The sequence below is a fragment of the Alosa sapidissima genome, chromosome 15 (genome assembly GCF_018492685.1).
Source record: "Alosa sapidissima isolate fAloSap1 chromosome 15, fAloSap1.pri, whole genome shotgun sequence".
NCBI classification, from domain to species: domain Eukaryota; kingdom Metazoa; phylum Chordata; class Actinopteri; order Clupeiformes; family Clupeidae; genus Alosa; species Alosa sapidissima.
In genome coordinates this window covers 18,591,930-18,614,472 of record NC_055971.1, presented here as the reverse complement: position 1 = coordinate 18,614,472, position 22,543 = coordinate 18,591,930, and the positions used below count along the sequence as shown (strand labels likewise).

Genomic DNA, 22,543 nt, shown 5'->3' with positions numbered 1-22,543 from the left:
TTAGCATTACCCAGAAGCCAATTATGACTCAAAGTTTTGTCCTTCTTCCTTCATGGGACATGATGCTATTTTCTTAGGCCTTCACTGGCGCTTGAAAAGAAGTCTTCAAAAGCTTCTCTGTGTCTGTGCAGTTATCCTTGCCCAAGGGGAAACCGTCTGTGACTGTGGCTGTCTAGACAGTTTTACCTGCAAAGCAGCAGCAGCTCGCTGCTCCTCTGCTGGAGTCTAGCAGCATGGGAAGAAGCAGTAGGAAAATTAGGGAGTGCTTTGGAGGTCAACGTAAACAAACACCCAACCACACACACCTGATAATAAACCAACAGACATCATAAATCAGCCCAGGCACAGAGCGGCAAGGCCTGGTCTCCCTGTAATTGTGTAACCCTCTTATCCATTACTATTACCATCCAATATCAATGCATAGTGCACCATTCAATGGGCATTAGGATAAAAAGGTCATGGTTTTAGTCAGCTGTTGAAAAACACAGTCTGGCCAGCTGTCCATTTAGTAATTCAGGGATTAATGTGGCTCTGTGCCAGTGGTGATTGACTGATGACTTTATGTTTACAAATAATGAGTCGTCATCGGAGTGGGTCAGACCATTTACATCCTTCTCTGTCCCAGCATGTGAATGAGGATTGAGCCTTGTGTCAGTGCTCTAAATGATATGTATGCATTTTTATGCATTGACAATCCATTGGGACTCTGAGTTAAGCATTTCATGTCTGAAACTAAAAACACTTAAAAATGCTCCATCCATGGGAGTTCTGTGTCTGTCTGTCTGTCTGTCTCTGTATGTATGTGTGTGTGCGTGTGTGTGTGTGTGCGTGTGTGTGTGTGCGTGTGCGTGCATTAGAGAACAAGAGGAACACAACTTTATAGAAAATAATTGAAGTGACGAATATTCTGTGGCATTATTTGGCACACTTGTTATTTTTTGTAATGAAACATTTTTGGATTAAACTAGGCGCACTGTAGGCTATGTTTTCCAAAAGAGGATTATGTTTGTTGCGCGACATAGGCTAAGCATTCACCCACTCCATGTATTACAGTCAAATTTGGAAGTGAGATTTTTCGCCTTTGCAATTGTCCCTCTGTGTTTCCTGTAGGAGCAGAGGAAGTGTTGCCTAGATACAGCAGAGATTTTCCAGATTTTCACAAGACGATGGAGAAGTACGAAAAAATAAAAGTAGTTGGAAGAGGCGCATTCGGGTAATTTAAATTAACATAACATATCTCACCAACAGAGAATTAAAATATGGTAGGAGTACGCTACTTATTCCTTTGAGAAGAGAAATACAACTTTATCGTTAGGCTACTAAAAGTTTTGTTATCGTGCTGCTGCAGCAATGCATGCAATGGCAAGGACAGACGTGGCATGTATGGTTACAGTGTAGCCAAGTCTTACACCTATTGACAATGTTGCTGCACATTTATCAAACAAGACATAATTTGTTACTTTGTTATTTAACATTTCCGCAAAACAACGGCTCTTGTCGATAAAAAAGTAACTTATTTGTAGTTGTTCGTGGTATAACGTCGTCTGTCTGTCTCATCATCTCTTTCCCTTGCTTTTGTAACGTTACAATATTATTTTTCACACGCCCTACTTTCCCTTCGTACAGTATAGTGCACCTTTGTCGGCGTCGCAGTGATGGGGCCCTGGTAATCCTGAAAGAGATTCCGGTGGAGCAGATGACGCGGGACGAACGTCTGGCAGCCCAGAACGAGTGCCAAGTTCTCAAATTACTCAACCACCCTAACATAATTGAGTACTATGAGAATTTTCTCGAAGACAAAGCGCTCATGATAGCAATGGAATATGCGCCAGGTAGTTCACCCGTCTTCATGGATAGCATATAATGACACATAATACTAGGCCTACCTCATTTTGCCAAGGGATTTGTCCATGGTTGCCTACAGGGTTATTGCAGTTGTCCTGTGGGAAAATGCAAGCAAATATCCATTTATCCATATCCAAACATCCAAATATCTAGCATTACCACGACATCAGACAACACTCATACTATGTGCAGTAATATTAGCTCACTGTGTACAATTCATTCAGCCATAGGCACTAAGCTGTTGGAGCCTTCCCTGTGCCAGTTACAGTTGTCATCAAGATATTATAAAGCGTTGGGGTCTGGAGCGGGTCATTACCCTGTTGGAGGACCCATGGCATGTGACTGGGACTGAGCTTTCTGACACTGGGCTGTATGTTTCGCTCCAGGATGCCTTCTAGTCTAGAGATTTCATTGTGCCCTTCAGAGCTTCAAGGCACCCTGGGGCAGACACAGCACAGCAGCAACAAAACATGACAGAACCTCCTCTGTTCCTAAAAAATAGGTATTGTGTTCTTTTCTTCTGTGTGTTTTTTCTGTCATCCGTCCATCCTTCTGTCTGGCCTGGTTTCCAGGAAATTTGGTGGAAAGGTGTAGCCTGGCTCAAGGACAAACCCATGATATTTTGTAGCAGATCTGACTCATGGATCAACTGTAGCAATTAAGTTTAACTTTCGCTACTTTTGTGCCATATAACATTCATGACCTCAGAGTTCACCTTGGAAGTTTTCTTTGGCTTTTTGTCTTTTCAAACTTTCTTTGCTTTGCCCTTTTACATATCAAAGGTATGCAGCCATACATGAGACAATTGCTTTTAATTTCACATTCAACGAAGATATGAAGCATTCTTTCAATACATTCAACCTAGTCTGTATTACTGTAGTTGTACTCTCTGTTTATCGGCATGTCTGCCTGTCTGTTAACCAATACCACCATCTGTTTTGTGTCGGTGTTCTTTGTGTTTTGCATATAGGTGGGACGTTAGCTGATTACATTCAGAAACGCTGCAACTCCCTGCTGGATGAAGACACCATCCTGCACTTCTTTGTGCAGATCTTGCTGGCTCTGTATCACGTGCACAACAAACTCATTCTACACAGGGACCTGAAGACCCAAAACATCCTGCTGGACAAACACCAGATGATTGTCAAAATTGGGGACTTCGGGATCTCCAAAATCCTTGTCAGCAAGAGCAAGGCTTATACTGTGAGTGATGAAAGCTTAGAGCTCTACAACACACCTACATTAGAATACTCATTTATTACCACTGTGTGAAGCAGCTTATGTTTACTGTTGATATTGTTTTGCTGTTGTTGTAATACTAAATTAGGTTGTTTTGTTTACAGGTAGTGGGGACGCCATGCTATATCTCTCCAGAGCTGTGTGAGGGCAAGCCTTACAACCAGAAGAGTGACATCTGGGCCCTGGGCTGTGTGCTTTATGAACTGGCCAGCTTGAAGAGAGCTTTTGAAGCTGCAGTAAGAAAGGCGTCTTCCATGCCTGGTCAATCTCAGTCTTTGTTTCCCCCTCTAATTTCAAATGGTCAAATCGTCGCATGAATATGAATAATTATGATGGCTGATTTCAAACTGTCAGATCGTCATCGGACTATTTCATATCTTATCAGCATGATGGACAGTTGAATGGCAAAGTAGCATAAAAACACGAAAAATCACATCAGCATCTTAGAGGACGAGTGCCACTTACTACATTAACCAGTTTTGGAAGAAAAAAAAAACCTCCCACAAATGCACACACTGGATCCACTCTTCTCTGTTTGCAGAACCTGCCGGCCCTGGTCCTGAAGATCATGAGTGGGACCTTCGCGCCGATATCGGATCGCTACAGCCCCGAACTGCGGCAGCTCATCCTCAACATGTTGAACCTGGACCCCTCCAAGCGGCCGCAGCTCAACGAGATCATGGCCCACCCCGTCTGCATCCGCCCTCTGCTCAACCTCCACACCGACGTGGGCAACGTGAAAATGCGCAGGTGAGGAGGATGTCTCCATGGCCACCGCCGCACGGTTGCCACAGCAACCTGCGAGGTTCAGCCGAGAAATAGCAACACTTAATTATGCCGAGTAAGCAAAGGATTAGCCTGACCCTGTTTCCCCTTCTACCAGTTTACCTGTGGCACCACGGGTAGAGCAAAGGGCTAACAACAACAAAGTTATGGGATGTATACCTATGTAGCATGCATGATACTTCTACCCAAAGTGATGTATAGTATTTTAATGTTGCCGTGACTAATGTTGACCACAGGATTGAGAAGCCACTGTCTACTGTACCAGCGGGTGCTCATGGCAGACCAGGGGGGCGTGTGGCCGGAACCCGGACACGTGGTAGGTGCTGACACTGTGTTCTCATTTCCTGTTTTGCAACAGTTCTTAAGACAAAACTACTTCTGACACACATGAAAGAAATGGTTTTGCAACAGTAGGACAAAGGTGCCATTCTCTTTTTTTTTACCAAGTGCTCTATTCTTGTATCTCCGCTCGTACAGTGAGGTGGTAACCAAGCACCATAACAAACTCTCTGATTGTAAATACTGATTGAATGTATACTACACTATACACTGCATGGTAAACTTAATCTAAGTTTAGTATAATGGGAATACCTGAAATCGTTTTATTGTCATACTACACCAAACATGACATTCTGTCTCTTTCTCTCTCTCTCTCTCTCTCTCTCCCTCTCCCTCTCCATCTCTCTCTGCAGATGGCCTGATGGGCCTTGGCCCCAGTAAGATGATGCACTCTCTTCCCCAGTCATCCGTGTACACCTGGGGCAGTGGTATCTCCTCCCCACTCCGGCTCCCCATGCTCAACACAGAGGTCCTGGAGGTGTCCCTGGGCCGCACCCAGAAGATGGGGGTCACCAAGTCAGGCCGCCTGCTTACCTGGGAGGTCAGTGCCAGGGTCATCTAGTAATTTAATTCAATTCAAGATTAATTTATATAGCGCCATAACAAGAGAATGTGTCTCAATGTGCTTTAGAGGCCAGCTTAAGCTTGATCCTTGGTTCTCTTTGATGTAGCGGTATTAGCAATGGAACTCAAAGATATCTCACTGTACACCATAGTGTCTCATCACTGCTCTTGTGGAACTTACGTACACTATTACACCCTTCCTGGCAGTGGTTTAATACTTTCAATTTCACTTTTTCATACATGCAAAGAGATACTGGCTCACTGATTTTGCATGTTCCTGTGTGTTAGCTTTCCTGGAATGTCTTCTCAATGTCCTCTGAAATGTATTTGAAATGAGCTTAGACAGAGATATTTTGAACAGGCAAGGTTAAAATGACAACTCGTAATGCTACACTACAGAGATACTTTCTGAGGGGACTCTGGCACCCTAGTAACTGTCACCTGACAGTGGCTGGCCGTGATCGTATAGTGGTTAGTACTCTGCGTTGTGGCCGCAGCAACCCCGGTTCGAATCCGGGTCACGGCATGTTTTATGTTGCTTTGGTGTTTACTTCATTTGTGGGGTCTAGGAACCATTTTTGTGAAATTTGTCAGTGCTACAGCACAGGCAAACTCTGAGCACAGTGCAAAGAGACCCACAGCATGCTTTTTCTGTGGCTGTATGTGGCTCTTCGCTGCTGTATGTGGCTCTTCTCTGCTCTCGTGGGGCTTCTGTTACATACACCATACACAATTCCAGACAGGGGTTTAATTGAAAAACATGTCATGATTTGCATGGATTTGAATATAGGACTTGCGGTCAGGTCAGTGTTCATTGTAAAAGGCAGTTGGTTTAGGTGGTGAGGTAGAGAGATCTGAGTTGTGAGAGTCCCCATAACAAGTAGGACATGAAATACAAATTCTTGTATTGTGTAATGATAATGAAGTTACCTTAGGACCATGATTTGATGTGGTTTTGGGAAGCAGATCATGTTTATGAAATGTGTCATTTTGTTAAATGTTCAATATAAGACTCATCTGTTCAACTTAATTAATTCTCTTACAAAGTATTTGTTCATATGAAAACACATTTTTTTCATTGTTGATATTTGATATTGTAATGTTATTGATATTGGTGTTATTATTACTATTATGCTTAATGTAGTAGACTTTCCAACATTATTTGAAACTAATATGTTTAACTAATGTAGTGCTCATATACGGTACAACTGATGAAGGGCAAGTATTGCGGTTCCCCATGTATCATCATGCTTTGGACAAAAGCGTCTGCCAATTACCATTAACATAAACATAAACATAAACATAAACATGTCCTCTGTAAGGCCCCGTCTCTGGGGTTAGATGACCCCTGCCTGCCCGGTGCTGTGGACCACATGCAGCCCATGTTCATATCCCGCTTCCTGGAGGGACAGTCTGGGGTCACCATCAATTCTGTGTCCTGTGGAGACCTCTTCACCGCCTGTCTGACTGGTGAGATATTTCTCACTCTATTCAGGCTGCCTAAGTGTTACAAAGGATGTAAAAGCAAAGACAGAAGTACTACAAAGCAAGTAGATAAAAGCAAAAAAGACAAGGGAAGACTTGTGAAAGGGGCACCAGGTTGAAGTGAGGCTTACCATAGAGATGTGATAAATAATTCTGTAAATAAATTAACATAAAATAAGTACCATATTATTTGTATATAATACTGTATAATGTAATGTAATATAATATAATATGTATTGTCATGTCATTGCTAATTTCGAAGTAGTATTTTCTCATGCGTGCGTTTTTCTACTATGGACTATAAGCAGGAAGTCAAAGCGGTACTTTCAATTTCACTTTTTCATGCAAACAAAGCCACTTGCTCACTGTTTCTGCATTTTCTGCTTGTTCACTTTCCTGGAATGTCTTCTCACTGAAATATATTTTAAATGAGCTTAGACAGAGAAACTACTAATAGGCAAAGTTAACAACTACTGATAATACTACACCACAGAGATAATTTTTTAACGGGTCTCTGGCAACTCCGTAAGTGTCTCTGACAGTGGCTGGCCGTGATCGTATAGTGGTTAGTACTCTGCGTTGTGGCCGCAGCAACCCCGGTTCGAATCCGGGTCACGGCAGGTTTTATATAAACTGCTGGAGTTTTGTCCTCAAGTCTAGGAGGCATTTCTGTGAAGTTTGTCAGTGCTACAGCACCGGGGAACTCAGTACAAGCACAGTGCAGAGAGAGCCACTGTGTCTGTGCCTCACTGCTGCTCTCGTGAGGCTCGTGTTACACAATCCAGAGACTTCCTGTGGGGGGGACTTTGCACTTGCTGTCGGGGCCAGTGGCGCAATGGATAACGCGTCTGACTACGGATCAGAAGATTCTAGGTTCGACTCCTGGCTGGCTCGGCTGACCTTTTCTGCCAAAGTCTGCCACGTGTGAAAGTTGATGCTTTGTGTTCTCGTTGCTGTGGCTGTGGAACTCTATAACTCAAGTGTCAGAGGGCAATTGATTTCTTTTTTTACGAGGCACAAGATGATCTAGAACTGCTGTTTCCCCTCTAGTGGTCAGACTGAAGTCCCCAACTGCATGTGGCTCATTTGTTCATCCCTTTAAGCAGCCTCTCCCATATGGTCTAGCGGTTAGGATTCCTGGTTTTCACCCAGGCGGCCCGGGTTCGACTCCCGGTATGGGAAAGATTTTTTAGGTGTTGCAGTTTTTACAGTGTGTCGATATCTCTACCTTGACCAAACCTTTTTCTTCAGCCCTAGTTGTGATTCATAGTACTACACATCCACTGGCACCACTTGTGAATAATGCGAGATTAAATGCCTCTCTGATCATCTCTCTGTCACCCACTCCCACTTCATTTAGCATAGTCCGAGATTAGATTACTGGATTAAATCTCTTGTTTGGGATTAAAATGGCTTGTTTTGTGTCGGTTGACATAATGTTGATATACATATACATGACCACATCTGTGCCCCTGTGCTCATGCAGTAATAGTCTTGCTAATCTCCTTTAATTTGTTGCCTCTCAACAGACCGAGGCATCATCATGACATTTGGTAGTGGCAGCAACGGATGCCTTGGGCACGGGAGTTTTAACGACGTGACGCAGGTAAATTGCTTCAGATGGGCTGTGGTGACATTTATGAAGATTGAAAGTCCCCCATTAAAATGCAGCTGAGAGTCTTACTGTTCATCATACGGAGTGTTACGGTTCATTGGCATTTCTGAAAAGAAAGTGTGCAATTAAAACATTTTTCCAGACGTAGTAAAATGATAGAAAATTACATTTTACAGTTACATTTTACATTTTATCTATTGTATAAATACCGTACAATACTGTATGTATTTGATTAAAAATCTTTTTTAAGATTCTGATTTCACCAGAAAGATACTGAATAATAGAAAAAAGACCATAGTCTTGATCCTACAGAAGTTAAACATTAACAACATTCTAACTCAGGCGTTCAGTAATCTATTGACTTTCTTTTCATCATCTTGCTACACAGTTCAGTCCAGTTCAGTCCAGTCATCCTCAATCACATCATGAATGGCATAGTAACTAGAAAGCATGTTCAGGAAATTAATCAGCAAGCCTGGAAAAAAGCCTGGAAATGGTCTTAGAGCAGAGAGTGAGTGAGAGAGATCTCTGCTTTGACTGAGCTGAGTCTTGAGTGTGCCTAAGATCATGGAGGCCCAGTATATGGAAAGAGGCCTCTGCTCTGCCTGGACTGAGTTTTATCCTGTGTGTTGTGTGTGTGTGTGTGTGTGTGTGTGTGTGTGTGTGTGTGTGTGTGTGTGTGTGTGTGTGTGTGTGTGTGTGTGTATGTGTGGCCTAAGATCGTGGAGGCCCTGCTGGGCTACGAGAGAGAGAGAAAGGGAGAGACCGTATATGGAGAGAGGCCTCTGCTCTGCCTGGACTGAGTTGTATCCTGTGTGTGTGTGTGTACAGCCCAAGATTGTGGAGGCCCTGCTGGGCTACGAGCTGGTGCAGGTCTCCTGCGGAGCCTCCCACATCCTGGCCGTGACCAACGAGGGAGAGGTCTTCTCCTGGGGCCGTGGCGATAACGGTAAACACAAGAGACCTCTTCTCCTCTTCACAATGCCTGCTTCTGATTTCATTTCATTCACTTTGACTCCTGATTCCTGATCATTTTCTATCCTGAACCAACTCTTAACATTAAAAGTGTTTGTTTTGATCACATCATGTTTGCCCTTAGGTAGCATAGGGCGTGTGACTTTAAAAAAAACAAACAAAAAAAAACAATGTGTGACAGTAAAAAAACAAACAATGTGTGACAAATGTAAGCGTAGGACAAAGACTCACTGATGGCACTGCCCTCAGCCAAAAGTGTCATAGCCCTTCCTCTGCACCATGTGACTGTGTGTGACCCCACGTGGTTCTGGGGGACACTTTCCGCTGCAGGTCGCCTGGGGCTGGGCAACCAGGACTCCCACAACACCCCGCAGCAGGTGAGCGTGCCGGCCGACTTTGAGGCCCAGAACGTGCTCTGTGGGGTGGACTGCTCCATGATCATCAGCACGCAGCAGCAGATCCTCGCCTGCGGGAGCAACAGGTGAGCTCTCGGCCTTCCGCCGACACCGCAAGAGTCACTCGACGGTCACCCTCATGTATGCGACAAAGCAGGATGACTTAGGAAAAGGAAATCAAATGATGAGGTCTTCATGTCTCATGCATATACCAGTCGAAATCATGCATTGTTCCCTCACGTTTAGATTTTGTTTACCAAAAGTTATATGTCTATCATTTGTGTATAATCCCATTTTGTTTTGTGATTAATTAATGAAGCGCATGTATCCCTTGTTGTCTGAGAGCATTGTCTGATTCACAATGCCATTGTTCCCCGGAGGCTTAAGTCAAGCTTTTATTCTCAGTAACTTGCACACAAAAGTGACATTGTTTGAATTGGCTGGCTATGCCTAGCTCTGCCCTAATGAAACTGCTCTCTCTCTCTATCATGCATCAGTATCGGTGTCATGCATGCATTGCAGTGCAAGAAAGTGAAGTGTGCCAGCAGTACATTCTTTCTCCTCTTCATTTCACATGCAGTCAGACTGCATTCTGTACGTATGACTATCCGACGTGGAACCCTTAACTCATTACAGGCCTGCCTCAGTGCTGACTTAGGGAGTGTTCACCTGTACAGTTGACCTAGGTCTGAGCTGCAACCGCAGAATGCAGTTTACCCACAGAGTCACTTTCCATTGCAATTGAACAATAATTCCATCACATTTTTAATATTCTCAGGATTGATGGATTGATTGGCCCATGTGTCGGGCAGGATAACATGTGTCATGGTGTTGAGGTACACAGACGTTGTAGAAGGTTCTAGAACACTGAACTGCCATGCTGCAGTGCTAGTTGGATGAGGAGGAGACTTATGAGTGGTTTAGTGCTCAGGGGAGATGGCACCGGCTGGACAGATTCCACACCAGTGAGAGGCACTTCCTGGTCATGACGCACTGCATCTCACTGCTGGGCATTCCTACGTCTTCTCTCGCTGGACATTCCCTCTCAGAGCAGGAAATTCCCCCTCACCACACCGCCCTCCGTCAGCCTTCCATGGTGATGATGAGGAGGCACCTGGTGTACTGAAAGACATGGAAACTATGCCACTGATATTTCCCAATAGTCTGTTTTTCTTTTTTAACTGTTTTGAAACAAACCGGTGATCTACCATGTGCATGACATTGTCCTCAGCTGTTCTCTTATCGTTATTGTGCCTGAGAAGTTAACTTTGAATCTGTTGTCCATATTTATAGATAGATGTGGATGTGGATTGTTCCCTAGTGGTGACAGTAATTGCTTTTGAATGGATCCTTATTTGCCTGTCATATTGGATTCAGATGCCCTGTTTCACATCAGCTTGTGTCTGGTATTCTTGCTGACAGTATAAACCGCCGTGACTGCAAACAGCTTGTTTTCTCTCTCTTATTTAAAAGAGAGAAATCATAGCATCCATCTTCCGGGCTTCCACTGATGCCAGGCATGCCTACGTCACGTCATTTCAGATTTTGGATGACTGATTACTCCTAAAGGTACTGTATCCCCCTCTCGCCCCTCTCAGGTTCAACAAGCTCGGGCTGGACCAAATAGTTGGAATAGAGGAGCCTGTCCCCCCGGATCAGCTGGAAGAGGTCCAAGCATTCCGTCCCATCCAATCAGCTCCTCTGAGTGTGGAGAAGATTGTTTACATTGATATAGGAACGTCCCATTCTGCTGCGGTCACAGGTGCGGCTTGATTTTTCGCATATCACTGACAACCTTGTAAATTGGAATGACAAAGATGGAAGCAATGGTCATACTTCATTATTTTCCACAGTAAATCTGTTCATATATATATATATATTTGAGTTTTGAGATTAAACACAACTCCAGCATCTCAAATATTGAAGTCCACTGTATCAGGGTACCGATCATCCCTTACGCCTCTTGTCCTGTTTCTCTCCTCTGCCTAGAGAAGGGCCAGTGCTTGACCTTTGGCAGTAACCAGCACGGCCAGCTGGGCTGCAACTCTCGGCGTAGCAGCAGAGTGCCGTACGTGGTGCCCAAGCTCCAGGGCATCACCAGGGCAGCCTGCGGAGACGCCTTCACCCTGGCCATCGGAGCTGGTAAGACACACAGCTGCCACAAACAAGCTAAGATTTGGTGTAGCAACAGCACGTGTTAGATTTTGTTTTCTGAATGCATCAGTGATTCTCTCTCATGACATGCACAGTAGTGGATAAACCAATCATGATCATGAAATCATGATCCAACAATATTATGTGTCCTTTTTGCCTAACTGACCCCAATGCAATCTAAAATCCACATACGATATACATAATTGAACAAAAAAAGAGAAAACTGTATGTGTCTATTAAGTGTTTATAAAATAAGGCTTACTTCATGAGCATTTCATGAGAATGCTTAAATAACTAGTGGAAAAGTGGAAAGTGGAAAATTCTGCAAAAGAAATATTTCAAATAAGCAAAAAGGATGCCCAATTCCATTGTTCACCATGCAGAAATCACCCACACAAGATTGACAGCAACGAGCCAGTCTTTTGAGAACATGAGGGGAATCAATAGAAAGAGGGTTCCTTTTTACTACATAGAACAATGAACAGACATTCCAATAATGATGTAAAAGGTGCCATAGGTGTCAAAGGTCAGAGGTCAGCTCCGCAACCAGCTGGGGTCTAAAACCGGGTTGTGGCCTCTGAAGACACTCATTGTGTTTCCAGGGAAGACTTTGTACCTCTAGTCTGTTGTGTGTGGCTCAGACACAAGAATATCTGTCATGTCTAAATTCGTCAGGGTTTTACAAATCAGTGGAGTGGGGAGTAGAAGACTGGTAAAGAGAGAGTGAGGAGAATATGTGTTTGTTAATGACAGAAGCAGTGGTTTTCTTTACTATATTCAACATATTGCACTGTTTGCTGTGCTCTATATATTGCACTGTATATTCTATTCTACGTATACATTGCACTCTATCAACAGTTGAGGCCTGGTTAATCCCCATATGTAAACATGATGATTTCATCCCATTGTGTGTTTCACTCTTCATCTGCCTGTTCTGTATTTTCCCTGTTTTGCCTGTAGATGGGGAGGTCTACACCTGGGGGAAGGGAGCTCGCGGTCGCCTGGGCAGGAAAGAGGAGGATTCTGGGATACCAAAGGCAGTTCAGCTTGACGAGACCCATCCATTCACCGTCACCTCGGTGGCTTGTTGTCATGGCAACACCCTCCTGGCGGTGAAACGTAATGTCTCACTCATTCTTGCTTTGCACCCCTTTGTTGCATAATAACGCAGTATCTTTGAGAAAGCAGGAAATCAGATACCTCGACCTCTCAAAAATAGACAAGGAGAGAGAGAGAAAAAAAAAGACCAGCGACGGCACAGGAATAGGCCATTCTTCAGGGCTGGAAACGCTCATAACTGAAGTCGTATGACGCTCATCACCTTGTAAAAAAAAAAAAATTCAGAAGAGTGGCTCGAACCAAATGAGACATCTCCTCAAACAAAAGAGGTGTGTAATTGCCCCTTTTAGTGTCAGTCTGACTCTTTGTAGCCCTCCTCCCATTCAGGCCAATTTGGGCAGGGCAACTGCGCTTTAGTCTTAGAGCTGCCTTTGTGTCCCCCATGCTGCCCGAAGGGGGTTGACAGAAACTCTGCCTAATTAAGTCAGGGATGAGGCAATCCTGTGTGTGCAGCTCTTTCATTAATACGAGAAAGGCAATACAAAATGAACAGCAGGAGGGTGCTGGTCGCATTTAGCTTGTTAGACTGCAGAGAAGGTGGGAGGAAAAGGGGGGGGGGGGGGGGGGGGCACCACGCATGCAGCAGTCAGCTCATATCCAAAAGTGACAGAGAGATTGAGAAAGAGACAGAGAACTAGAGCACCCTAGATGCGTGTCCCTAATGTTGCTAAGCCTGCTGAGCTAAAGCATGGTGTAGGTGACCTATCGAGTCTCAGTGCTAGACTAGGATATGGTAGCTCATCATGCTGTGTAATCTCCTCTGACAATCAGAAACCGTCTCACGACATCCAATAGCTTTGTGCTTTAAGGATCCTGAATAACTGCTACATCATTAAAAGTACATGTGGATCAATGTAACACTTAATGGAGATACTGTATCAGGACATTCAGTCGCATTGTGTTGCATTGGCAATTAAGTGCTTGATGTCATTACTTTCAATGCAAGTAAAGTCTTGTAAGGTCTCATACATGTAGAATGAATCATCATGTATAGCCTAAATACATGCTCATGGTTTGGCGGGGGGGTTGATGTTATAGCTACATGTTGTAGTCTGTGTCACTGTGCTACTTGAAAATACACCCAGCTTACGCACAGCAGCACTCAGTAGGACATTGCTCTATCATCTATGGTTAGGTAATGGTATAATAATAATAATAATAATAATAATAATAATAACAATAATATAGTAACATCTGAATGTATTGAACTGAGTGGTGGATTAAAATCGGGCCTGCTTGCCTGACCCTCTCCCTCCTCCCTCACCCCCTCCCTCCATCCCTCCATCCTGACCACATTTGAAATAGATGCATCATGCAGGTTTAAAGGAAGATTACAGGGGCAAAAATCCTCAGGAAAGGATGGCTCTGTAATCCACTGGACTGGTGACACGTGAATGTGCAGAGCTGTATGTGACTGAGCCCAGCGCTGTAACTAAGTGAAATATTTATCCAGTTCGGCTCATCCCTCCCTCTTTTTTCGACTTGCATTTTTTTTCTGTAATCCGTTTAAAAGACCTGCATAGTTTTAACTATGAGACAGAGAGAGAGAGAGACGCTTTGGAGCTGAATAGATGTCATGCTTTTGCTGAAGTTTCCTCCTGTCTTTCGCAACAGTCCCTTTGAAGTGTTCTCACCCATCCCAGTGATTACGAGGAAGTCAGGGTGTCATTCTTTCACTATGAGAATGAAAATGAGTTGCAGCCCATGTGATGTAACGCCACCGATGGGGTGTCATGATGTAATGTTGCAATTGGCAATGTTGGATCTCACCTCTTCTTTGTTTCCTTCTCTCCTCTCCTCTCCCCAGCTCTGTTTGAAGAGTCTGTACCAAAGTGACCCCTGTGATGACGACGACGAATCGAAAGCAGAGAGGACAAATGCAGCATGAAGGACAAACAGACACGTAGAATCACGCTGTGTCTGTTTTGGGAAAACACTTAATTGTTGATGAGTGTTAAGCCATGGGCCCGATCATGTTAGGTTTAATGGTATCAGATATTTTCAGGGACAAAACTGAAAAATTAAAATATTGCACTACACAACTAAAGGGCTAGTTGTGTTTGGTTCACAAGACCAATGTAAATACAGGTTTGAAGCCTCACGTAATGGAAGTGTGAAAGGTAAATAATGGCTTTTGTTGAAGAGGAAATGGGTGATTTTCTCACAAACAAGGTTGCCATTTTAGGCTCCCATCCCAGGAAGAGGAACTGTCTGGGCAGGTGTAAGCATGGCAGTAAGGGAGTTAGGGAGGGGAGTCATGCTCCTAACAGACTTTAACTGCCTTTCATATGTAAATTTGCAGGCACTGATATTTACATTAATACTAATACAGTGGTGACCTGTTTAATGACAATTATGCCATTCTGTTTGGAAATCCACATTTAAGTGCACAGATTTTTGAATGTCATATTAACTGAACTAGTATGTGAATGCTATGTAAGTGGCAACAGTATTACCATGTAAAGGGACTTTATTGTAACATCATCTGTTTCATACCAAAGAGGCACTGCTAAATCAACTATGAACATTTAAATACATTATTTATGATGACAAATGTTTGTTATTCGTCAGGTGAGTCAGTTCTCTCCAGTACTGTTTTTTGTCTGTTACCAGGTACAGCTTTGTTTATGACATAGTTCTGGTCATTCAGTAAAGTAATTATATTGAGAACCTTGTGCTCCTGTTTTAGGACTTACTTAAGCAGATATTCGGCCTCTCTCTCTCAAGGATATTTTTTGCATGTCTTTCTAGCCTCCAGAAGAGTTGCAACATGTTGGCAAACTGACACATTTATTCTTAGAAGTGAACTTGTATTACATCAATATGCCACTGAGAAATTCCCTATGAGGCATTTCAACCATTTCAATCATTTTATAACCTTTACAAGGAGAATCTTGAGAAGCTGTGTGGAAGGATTTAACTGAAGGGAAAAGTGTGTTTTCCCCATATACTTCTACCACTGTGTTGTGCCACAAGCAAAGATACTGGGCTATCATTTTTTGATGACGTAATGTCTGAGCAGTACCAATGGTTGCAGTGCACCTCCTCCATTTACCAATGACGCTTTTCACCTTAAAGTACGACGTCATAGTTTTGCCTTTTTCATTTTTAATTAAAAAAGTATACAAAATATAGGCCTATATCTACGATGAAATTAAATGAACTCAATACTTACTGGTCGAACGCAAATATGTTTACGTCACCGCTAGAGGGAGACCTCTTCCTAATTAGTGATTCAAGTTAATTGTTATTGTGTGGTGTAGGCTTATTGGATGTGTTCGATTTTGAGAACCTTTAAGCACGAAATACATATCATCCGTCATGTTTCACTCTTCTGTTAATGTGATGCATAATAACTTGCTATTAAAGGAGAGGGGAGAGGAAAGGAAATTATCATGACTAAACAAAGGATAGACCAAGGGCCAGCGCAATACACTTTGCAAATTCTTGTTGCTTATTGTCGATTGATTTGGGACTATTATCAGTCATTACTGAATGAGCTTATAAAATATGTTTTTACTGAGTTGATGCTAGATCTTCAGTAGAATCCGCAGGCTGTAGCCTATTGGCATTGAGCTGCCCTAGAGATCCGAAAACAGACGGTCAATGGGATTTAAATGTGACCCCTCCCACTCTGTGAGAGGCGTGGCTAGGTCTACCTAAACAGATGGGATGCACTGCTTGGCATTGTCTACATAGACTGTCAGTTTTACCTCAGCTGGTCGTCTGAGCGGTCTGATCCACCGCATCTCTTCGGTTGGCTTTTTTTTTTACTGAATAGCCCTGATAACACACTTGTCAGTCGTGCTCACGGACATATTTCTATACGGCTAGAATTTATCTTTAACGGCGACTCTCGTCTTAACCCTTTCATGCATACAGCAACATAAACCGGCGACGTGAGAGAGAGACGTGAAAGCAGTGCCAGGAATCGGAAGAGAATCCATTTGTCTCCGACGGATGGACTTGAATAAGAGGTAGACACAGAGACGGACTCTGACAGCGTAAACCGTGGACATATTCGTACAGCTCCCCGGCGAAACGGTGGGGAATCGAAGGCAAGACAAAACAGTCTTGAAAATAAACATATCACCCTGCTTATTGAGCAGCAACAATGCCGGGGTTTGATTACAAGTTTCTGGAGAAACCCAAGAGACGGTTTCAATGTCCACTGTGCAGCAAGGCGATGCGAGAACCCGTCCAGGTTTCAACGTGTGGACACCGATTTTGTGACACCTGTCTACAAGAATTCTTAAGGTAAGCCACTGTTCGCAGCCTTATGTTGACAATCGGCCGCCTGAATCAAAGAAGTGTGAAAGAGGGAAAAGTTGAACAACTGGAAGCTGATGACGATCTGAAGGGTTGGCCTGCTGCAGATAATACGGCATAGCCTACGCCTGTTTCTGGATAAAGTAGAGCTGTATAAACATGCATATTATTAATAAAATGGATATTTGCAAGTCAAATGATTTGAGATTAGCATATCTTCCTGGTTCTATTACAGCTGGCGTCTGCAGTCACATATTTTCTTCCAGTCATCCATAAAATCCACTTTCCTTTTGAAAAATATCTTCTCTAATCCTGCTGTGTAGACTACTTCATCTAGCCTACATAGCCAACGAATATGGTGTAAACGCCTTGTTGTCAGATGACAGCCAATGTAGAATGTCCAAAATCAGCCAGTTCTAATATAAACATTTAAATAGATGTGGGTGTGTATGTTTTATCAGTAATTAGCCTACTCGTTGATTCTCAACATAGGCTACTTGGCGTTTTTGCAGTGTGTTGTGTTAGGCTTAATGTTTGAAAAGGTCTTTGGCAGTTGTCTGTGTCTCAGTGTCTCTTGCTCATTGCCCTGACACATGCAAGCTATTAGGCCTACTTTAGGGTCTGAAGACAATGAGCTGACAGTCATATTTAGAGCCCACATATTTTTTCCCTGGGCTTGCTGTGGGTGTGTGGTGGTGGTATACGTGGGTGTGCTTGCATAGGGGCCTATGTGTGTGAGAGAGAGACAGAGAGAGAGAGAGAGTTTGTGTGTGTGTGTGTGTGTGTGTGTGTGTGTGTGTGTGTGTATGCATGTGATCGCTCACCCAGGCAAAAGAGGTCCCAACCTCTGGCTGACGTTACTGCCTGGAGGCTGTGGCTGGGCAGCAGGGATGGGAGCAAGGGGGCGGGCAGTGGTGGTGGTGTTGGGGGGTTTGCTGGGAGCTGGAAGGGGGTGAGTGGGGATTACTGTGGGATTCCTTTATTGAAACCAGGGCACCAGAGTAGAGTGCGGATCGGGCCGCAAATTTCGGTCCGAACCCGACAGGCATTTTTATGTCCGAACACGACCCGAGCCCGACGCAGATGATGCCTCAGTTATTCCCATGCTAGTGATTAAACGTTCACGTTTGTGGATAGCCTCTCTTTTTAGCCCATTAAACGGAACACACAACAAATTGTCTACAGAATCAGATGAGCGCGTACACGCACGCAGGTCACACACAGCGCACATTAACACAAGAGGCCCAAGCAAGCATAGCCTAAATAGAATTTTTGTCTTACCATTGACAAAAAGTCTTAAAAATGAACTGCAACAGTCGTTGAAACTACAGTGCCTCTGTCACTGATCCATATGCAGCATCGACGTTAATTGGGGCAACTCGAGGAAATCCTCATCCAGTTGAACGAGACGACCTTATAGCCTATGTCTTTACCACAGCTTGCAACGCAAATAATCTTAAAATCTCCTGATAGGCTAACAACTTTTTTTTAACGTCACCCAAGATTGTGCTTATGTGCGATGTGCACAACCTTTGTTTATGTAGTCGTGAGACGTGACAACGCGTGTGCATTTCAGGCGGCATGCCTGAAATGCGTTGTCACGATAAACAAATCTTGCACACAGGAAGAAAGCTATTAGGTCTTTTTTACATTTTACTACTATTCTCTATTTTACTTACTATTCTCAAAAAACAAACGTTTGCATCATGTAAAGCAGACCTGTTGGTTACCCAACATAATAAGGAATTTAAATGTAAAGCTTCCAATGCATATCGCCCCCATGTGTCCGAAACCGAACCGAACCCGACTACAATTTCTAAATATTTGTCCGAACCCGACCCGGCCCGTCGGGCTCGGGTCGGGTAGCCACACTCTACACCAGAGTGTCCAGGGACCAGAAGACCTTTGCCTCAGAAGTCATTTGGGCCTCGGTAACTGTACACACACACACACACACACACACACACACACACACACACACACACACACACACACACACACACACACACGTGCCTCTTACAATCCCCCCCATCTTTTAATGCTTAACAACACTCTATTGACCTGGCTCATTGTAATGGTCACATTAGTGTTCGGAATCAATGGGACAAGCTTGCCTTTTGGCAATTCCACTACCTTTCTTTCACTCGGAAGTTAATGAGTGTCACTGGAGAATCAAGGCCATTCCTTTCAGTTCACCAACTTATGTGTCACTGTCACATCAACCCAAACATAGCATAAACTTGCCAAACCGGTTCCTTTGCCCTCTCGTGTTCACTAGGGCCGTGCCTTGTTCAGTGTTCACAATCATGGCAGGCCTTTTGTCTCCCCCCATAAAGGCATCAGCAGGAGTGATACGGTGTAAACACAGGCAGTGTTGACACCCTGCATTGTAGAGATAAGGGCTCTGGTGGCAGCTATGTGGCATGTTTGACCTTCAGTCAAATATAGCTGCAGATGTTCACACGCCTTGGCGGTCACGTCTGAGGCTGAGATTGACCCACTAAACTCCAGCTCCTGTATAAAAGCCCCCAAGGTGTTGGTTTGTGTTAGACCTGTGCATAGCAGGGCATGACTGTGTTTGAGTGTGTGTGTGTGTGCTTGTTTGTTTGTGTGGTTGTGAGAGAAAAAAGAAATGGAATGACATTTTTATAAATCTATTGTAGCGATAATATATAGCATCTGAAGTTGTTCTCAGTGATATAGCGAGCTGTATCTGTAAACTGTGTTTATCTCAAGCACCAAAACAAAGGACAGTGCTACTGACTGATGGGGATGACTGACTGATGGTTGAGTTCCTGAGAAGAGCAACGCTGAAAGACAGAGAAAGTTAATCATCCCTTGGCTTGCCCAGAATGTTAACTCTCGCAAGCACACATTGCCTTTCCAAAGCAGTAAGTCACTACTGTTCATGCCTGTCCTTACTGTGGCAAGTGTGACAACTGCCGCCGCCGCCGAGTATAGAGCACACAAATAGAGTCTCCGACGAGCTTGGAAGACAAAGAAATCCAGGGTGCTCAGGAAGTTCAAAAAATGTTTGAAGGTGCTCTTTGGGGTCGGGAATAGTAGTGTAGAAAAAGGGAAATCCAAGGCACTCTTCTTCAAAAATATTTAAAAAGCCTTTATTTAACTGGCTATATCATAATGGAGCATTTTAAAAAGGAGAAGCAACCCACGCATAGCGGCATAGACAGCCTTCTTCAGTCTCCGATGAGCTTGTCAGTCGCTCAGATGTTAAGATGGCAGCCCCTCCTCATGGTCTAAACACAGATTTTCATGATGCTACAAATCTCACATCAACACAGTCATCAACGTGGTGCCTGCGGCAGAGTGTAGAAAAGCAACCTCGTCCACAATAGATGGGTTTCAGATTGCAGATCGCTGCTGTTCAAGAAAGAAATCCTGACTGATAATGAATTTTTATTCTTCTCGTTTATCTCTTTCTCTGCTGAAATGCATGGCCAACTCACTGAGTGGCTAGACCTGGCAACGTGAGTTTATCCAAGCAAAGGTTATCTTGATCTGCCTTAGTGAGTAAAGTTTGTACGCTATCCTATCATGGTGTGCTTACAGTGAGTTAGTCCCGTCTATTACCTCTGACTATGTGATCAGTTGAGGCTTGCCAACGTGCTCTCTCGCAGTGTAAAGAGATTCCACAGGCTTCAACTACACGCTGATCTTCTTTGACACCCCCTCTCCCTCCTAGAGGAAACTACACTTTCGAGATGTGAATGAGTCACTAGGTATTTATGCCATATGAATTGGATTCCTCCATTTCAGCTTGGCTTGTCACGCACACAGAGATATCACAAGGTGTTGTTAGGAGGAATGCACAAACAGGTGTTTGTGCGTGTGTGTATGTGTGTGTGCATGTGTATTTATTCATGACATGCTGTTGATCAGCTTTGAGACTGCCTCTGCCTGCCTCTAGACATGTGAAGGTTTAGCCTTGCAACACCGTCTTCCACTCCCTGCCTTTGGCATCGGCCACTGTTTATGAATCCCTTGTGCTAATGGGCCGTGTTTCCACCAAAGTGGGAGCGCAAGGAGTAAATAAAACCGCAGCCCTCGGCCAAGGCCCGACCCCACCCATGCACAGATGGCTGCGACCTTGGAGCAAACAGCGGCCAGCCCTCGAGTCCCTTATCTCCGCCGCAATCAAGTGTCTGACTCACGTGCCGCCCGCTCCGCAGCTTGCTTGCAAACCCATAACTCTGCAGGCCTGGGCGAACTTTGAGCGCAGAGGAATTGGATCGCTGCTGCTGCTGCTGCCTCTCTCTCTCTGGCGTGGTAAAGCCTGAGTGGATCACAGCAGTATGCGGCGTAGCAGCCATCCACAGTGTAATCGGGAGAAGAGGCAGAAGGGTCCAAGTTGAGGGGAGACCACACGCAGGAGAGTATATTAAGTCATAAATCTTTCGGCTAGAGCGGTGGCGGTGTTGAAGCGGCGATGCCCTGGCTCGCGCCGGGAATGAGACTGCAGTTTCTCCTCTCGACAGACGCATAATTGGTTCGCTCTGCCCCCAAAAAGCCGTCACGAGTCTCATTGCTGGGGCTGCCGAGTATACCCCTGTCGCGGGGGCACGTCCTGCTGAGGGGATACGAGGCTAATGGGGGCAGTTATTATCCCCGTGACAACACGGCGTTCTGGGCCTGGCTCTCTCCCGCCCTGCTGGCTGAGCTGCCGCCTCCTCACGCGCCCCCTGTGCCTGCCTCAAATCTGCCGCCTCTGTTCCACAGCAGTCAGAGGGACTCTTCTGATCTACCTTTATTTCTCTCCTTTCCCTTCTTTTTCTTATTCTCTTTCCTTTGCCTTCCCATCTTCCTTTTTTTTTCTTCCTCTTTTTCCTCCTTTTCTTCCTCTTTTTCCTCCTTTTCTTCCTTTTCACTTCTTCTTTTTCTTCTTTGTCTTCGTCTTCCTCTTTGTTTTTCTTTTGTCTTTTTCCTCATTTTCTTTTCTACTAAATCACCTCTTTATCCTTTTTCATGGCCCCATGCTGAATGAAGTCAACTGAAAGGAAACAGAGGGCTTGATTGATAAGGCCCTAGATAGCAGTAGCATATACAGACATCCCTGGTCCTCTGCTCATCCAAAGTAGACAGTGCCTCACTGTGTCTTCATTAAAGACCAATGAATTGACCCTTGTCCATTGTAAGGGTGTGTTTTACTGGGTAGCTCATAATGGCGATCCTCTATGGACGGGGAGACAGCATGGGACTCAGTGGACCAGGAAGTGACTGTGCCCGGCTCTGTGGGCCAAGCAGATGCCACCTGGCAGCTGGAGCTTTGTAAGCCTGTGCTTTCTGTGGGCACTGTGCCATCTCACCCTATGAATAAGTTGCTCTATAAGTGTGTGCGTGTGTGCAATATGTGTGTGTGGAAGTGTGTTTGTGTGTGAGGGAGACAGAGGGAGAAAAAGAGTGATTTTGAGCAAGTGTGTCTATGTTAGCATGCATCCCTGCTTTCATCCTCCTCCATGTGTGTGTGCGCGTGTGTGTGTGCGTGTGTGTGTGCGTGCGTGTGTGTGTGCTCCTGCGCAGGTGTCTGCATTCATGCAGCACGAGGCATGGGTTGCCGAGGCTCCCGATGAAAGGCGTCTCTGAATGACTCTGGAAAGTTCTATGCCAAGCAGGCTTCCGTCTCCATGACTCTGCCACACTCTCTGTCCTCGGCTTCTCTGCCCGCCTCCCAGCTGACCGGGAGAGGCCAAATCATGCCTTCGGAAAAGCCACACGCCTCCAGCGAGAGGAGGGAGGCGAG

The 22,543-nt window shown here is 44.6% G+C and overlaps 2 protein-coding genes and 4 non-coding genes across 6 annotated transcripts in view; all 6 read left to right on the top strand.

The window, feature by feature from the left end:
* The first annotated feature begins 1,144 nt into the window (after window positions 1–1,144).
* Window positions 1,145–15,070, top strand: nek8 (NIMA-related kinase 8). The gene is made up of 15 exons (XM_042063780.1): window positions 1,145–1,213; window positions 1,627–1,832; window positions 2,816–3,048; window positions 3,189–3,320; window positions 3,626–3,834; window positions 4,107–4,186; window positions 4,563–4,750; window positions 6,096–6,243; window positions 7,788–7,864; window positions 8,705–8,822; window positions 9,179–9,329; window positions 10,842–11,005; window positions 11,233–11,385; window positions 12,358–12,516; window positions 14,324–15,070. The coding sequence occupies exons 1-15, from the start codon at window positions 1,167–1,169 to the stop codon at window positions 14,350–14,352; spliced, it is 2,094 nt and encodes a 697-aa protein (XP_041919714.1). The 5' UTR covers window positions 1,145–1,166; the 3' UTR covers window positions 14,353–15,070.
* trnah-gug lies at window positions 5,228–5,299 on the top strand. Its single transcript has one exon. It is a non-coding gene; the product is annotated as a tRNA-His (tRNA).
* On the top strand, window positions 6,807–6,878 carry trnah-gug. The gene has a single exon. It is a non-coding gene; the product is annotated as a tRNA-His (tRNA).
* Window positions 7,080–7,152, top strand: trnar-acg. The gene has a single exon. It is a non-coding gene; the product is annotated as a tRNA-Arg (tRNA).
* Window positions 7,369–7,440, top strand: trnae-uuc. Its single transcript has one exon. It is a non-coding gene; the product is annotated as a tRNA-Glu (tRNA).
* Window positions 15,071–16,201: 1,131 nt separating the features above from the next.
* Window positions 16,202–22,543, top strand: part of traf4a (tnf receptor-associated factor 4a) — a 38,251-nt gene continuing 31,909 nt past the window's right edge. Inside the window, exon 1 of the mRNA XM_042063781.1 lies at window positions 16,202–16,773. Coding sequence (XP_041919715.1) covers window positions 16,631–16,773 — 143 coding nt within the window. The 5' untranslated portion in view covers window positions 16,202–16,630. The remainder of the gene's footprint in view (window positions 16,774–22,543) is intronic.

Bases quoted from the DNA above. Each gene is read 5' to 3' on its own strand.
- nek8 (XM_042063780.1), top strand. From the start codon at position 1,167: ATGGAGAAGTACGAAAAAATAAAAGTAGTTGGAAGAGGCGCATTCGG. The intron at 3,321-3,625 runs GTAAGAAAGGCG...CTCTGTTTGCAG, and splicing joins AGAGAGCTTTTGAAGCTGCA to AACCTGCCGGCCCTGGTCCT. The intron at 11,006-11,232 runs GTGCGGCTTGAT...TCCTCTGCCTAG, and splicing joins CCATTCTGCTGCGGTCACAG to AGAAGGGCCAGTGCTTGACC.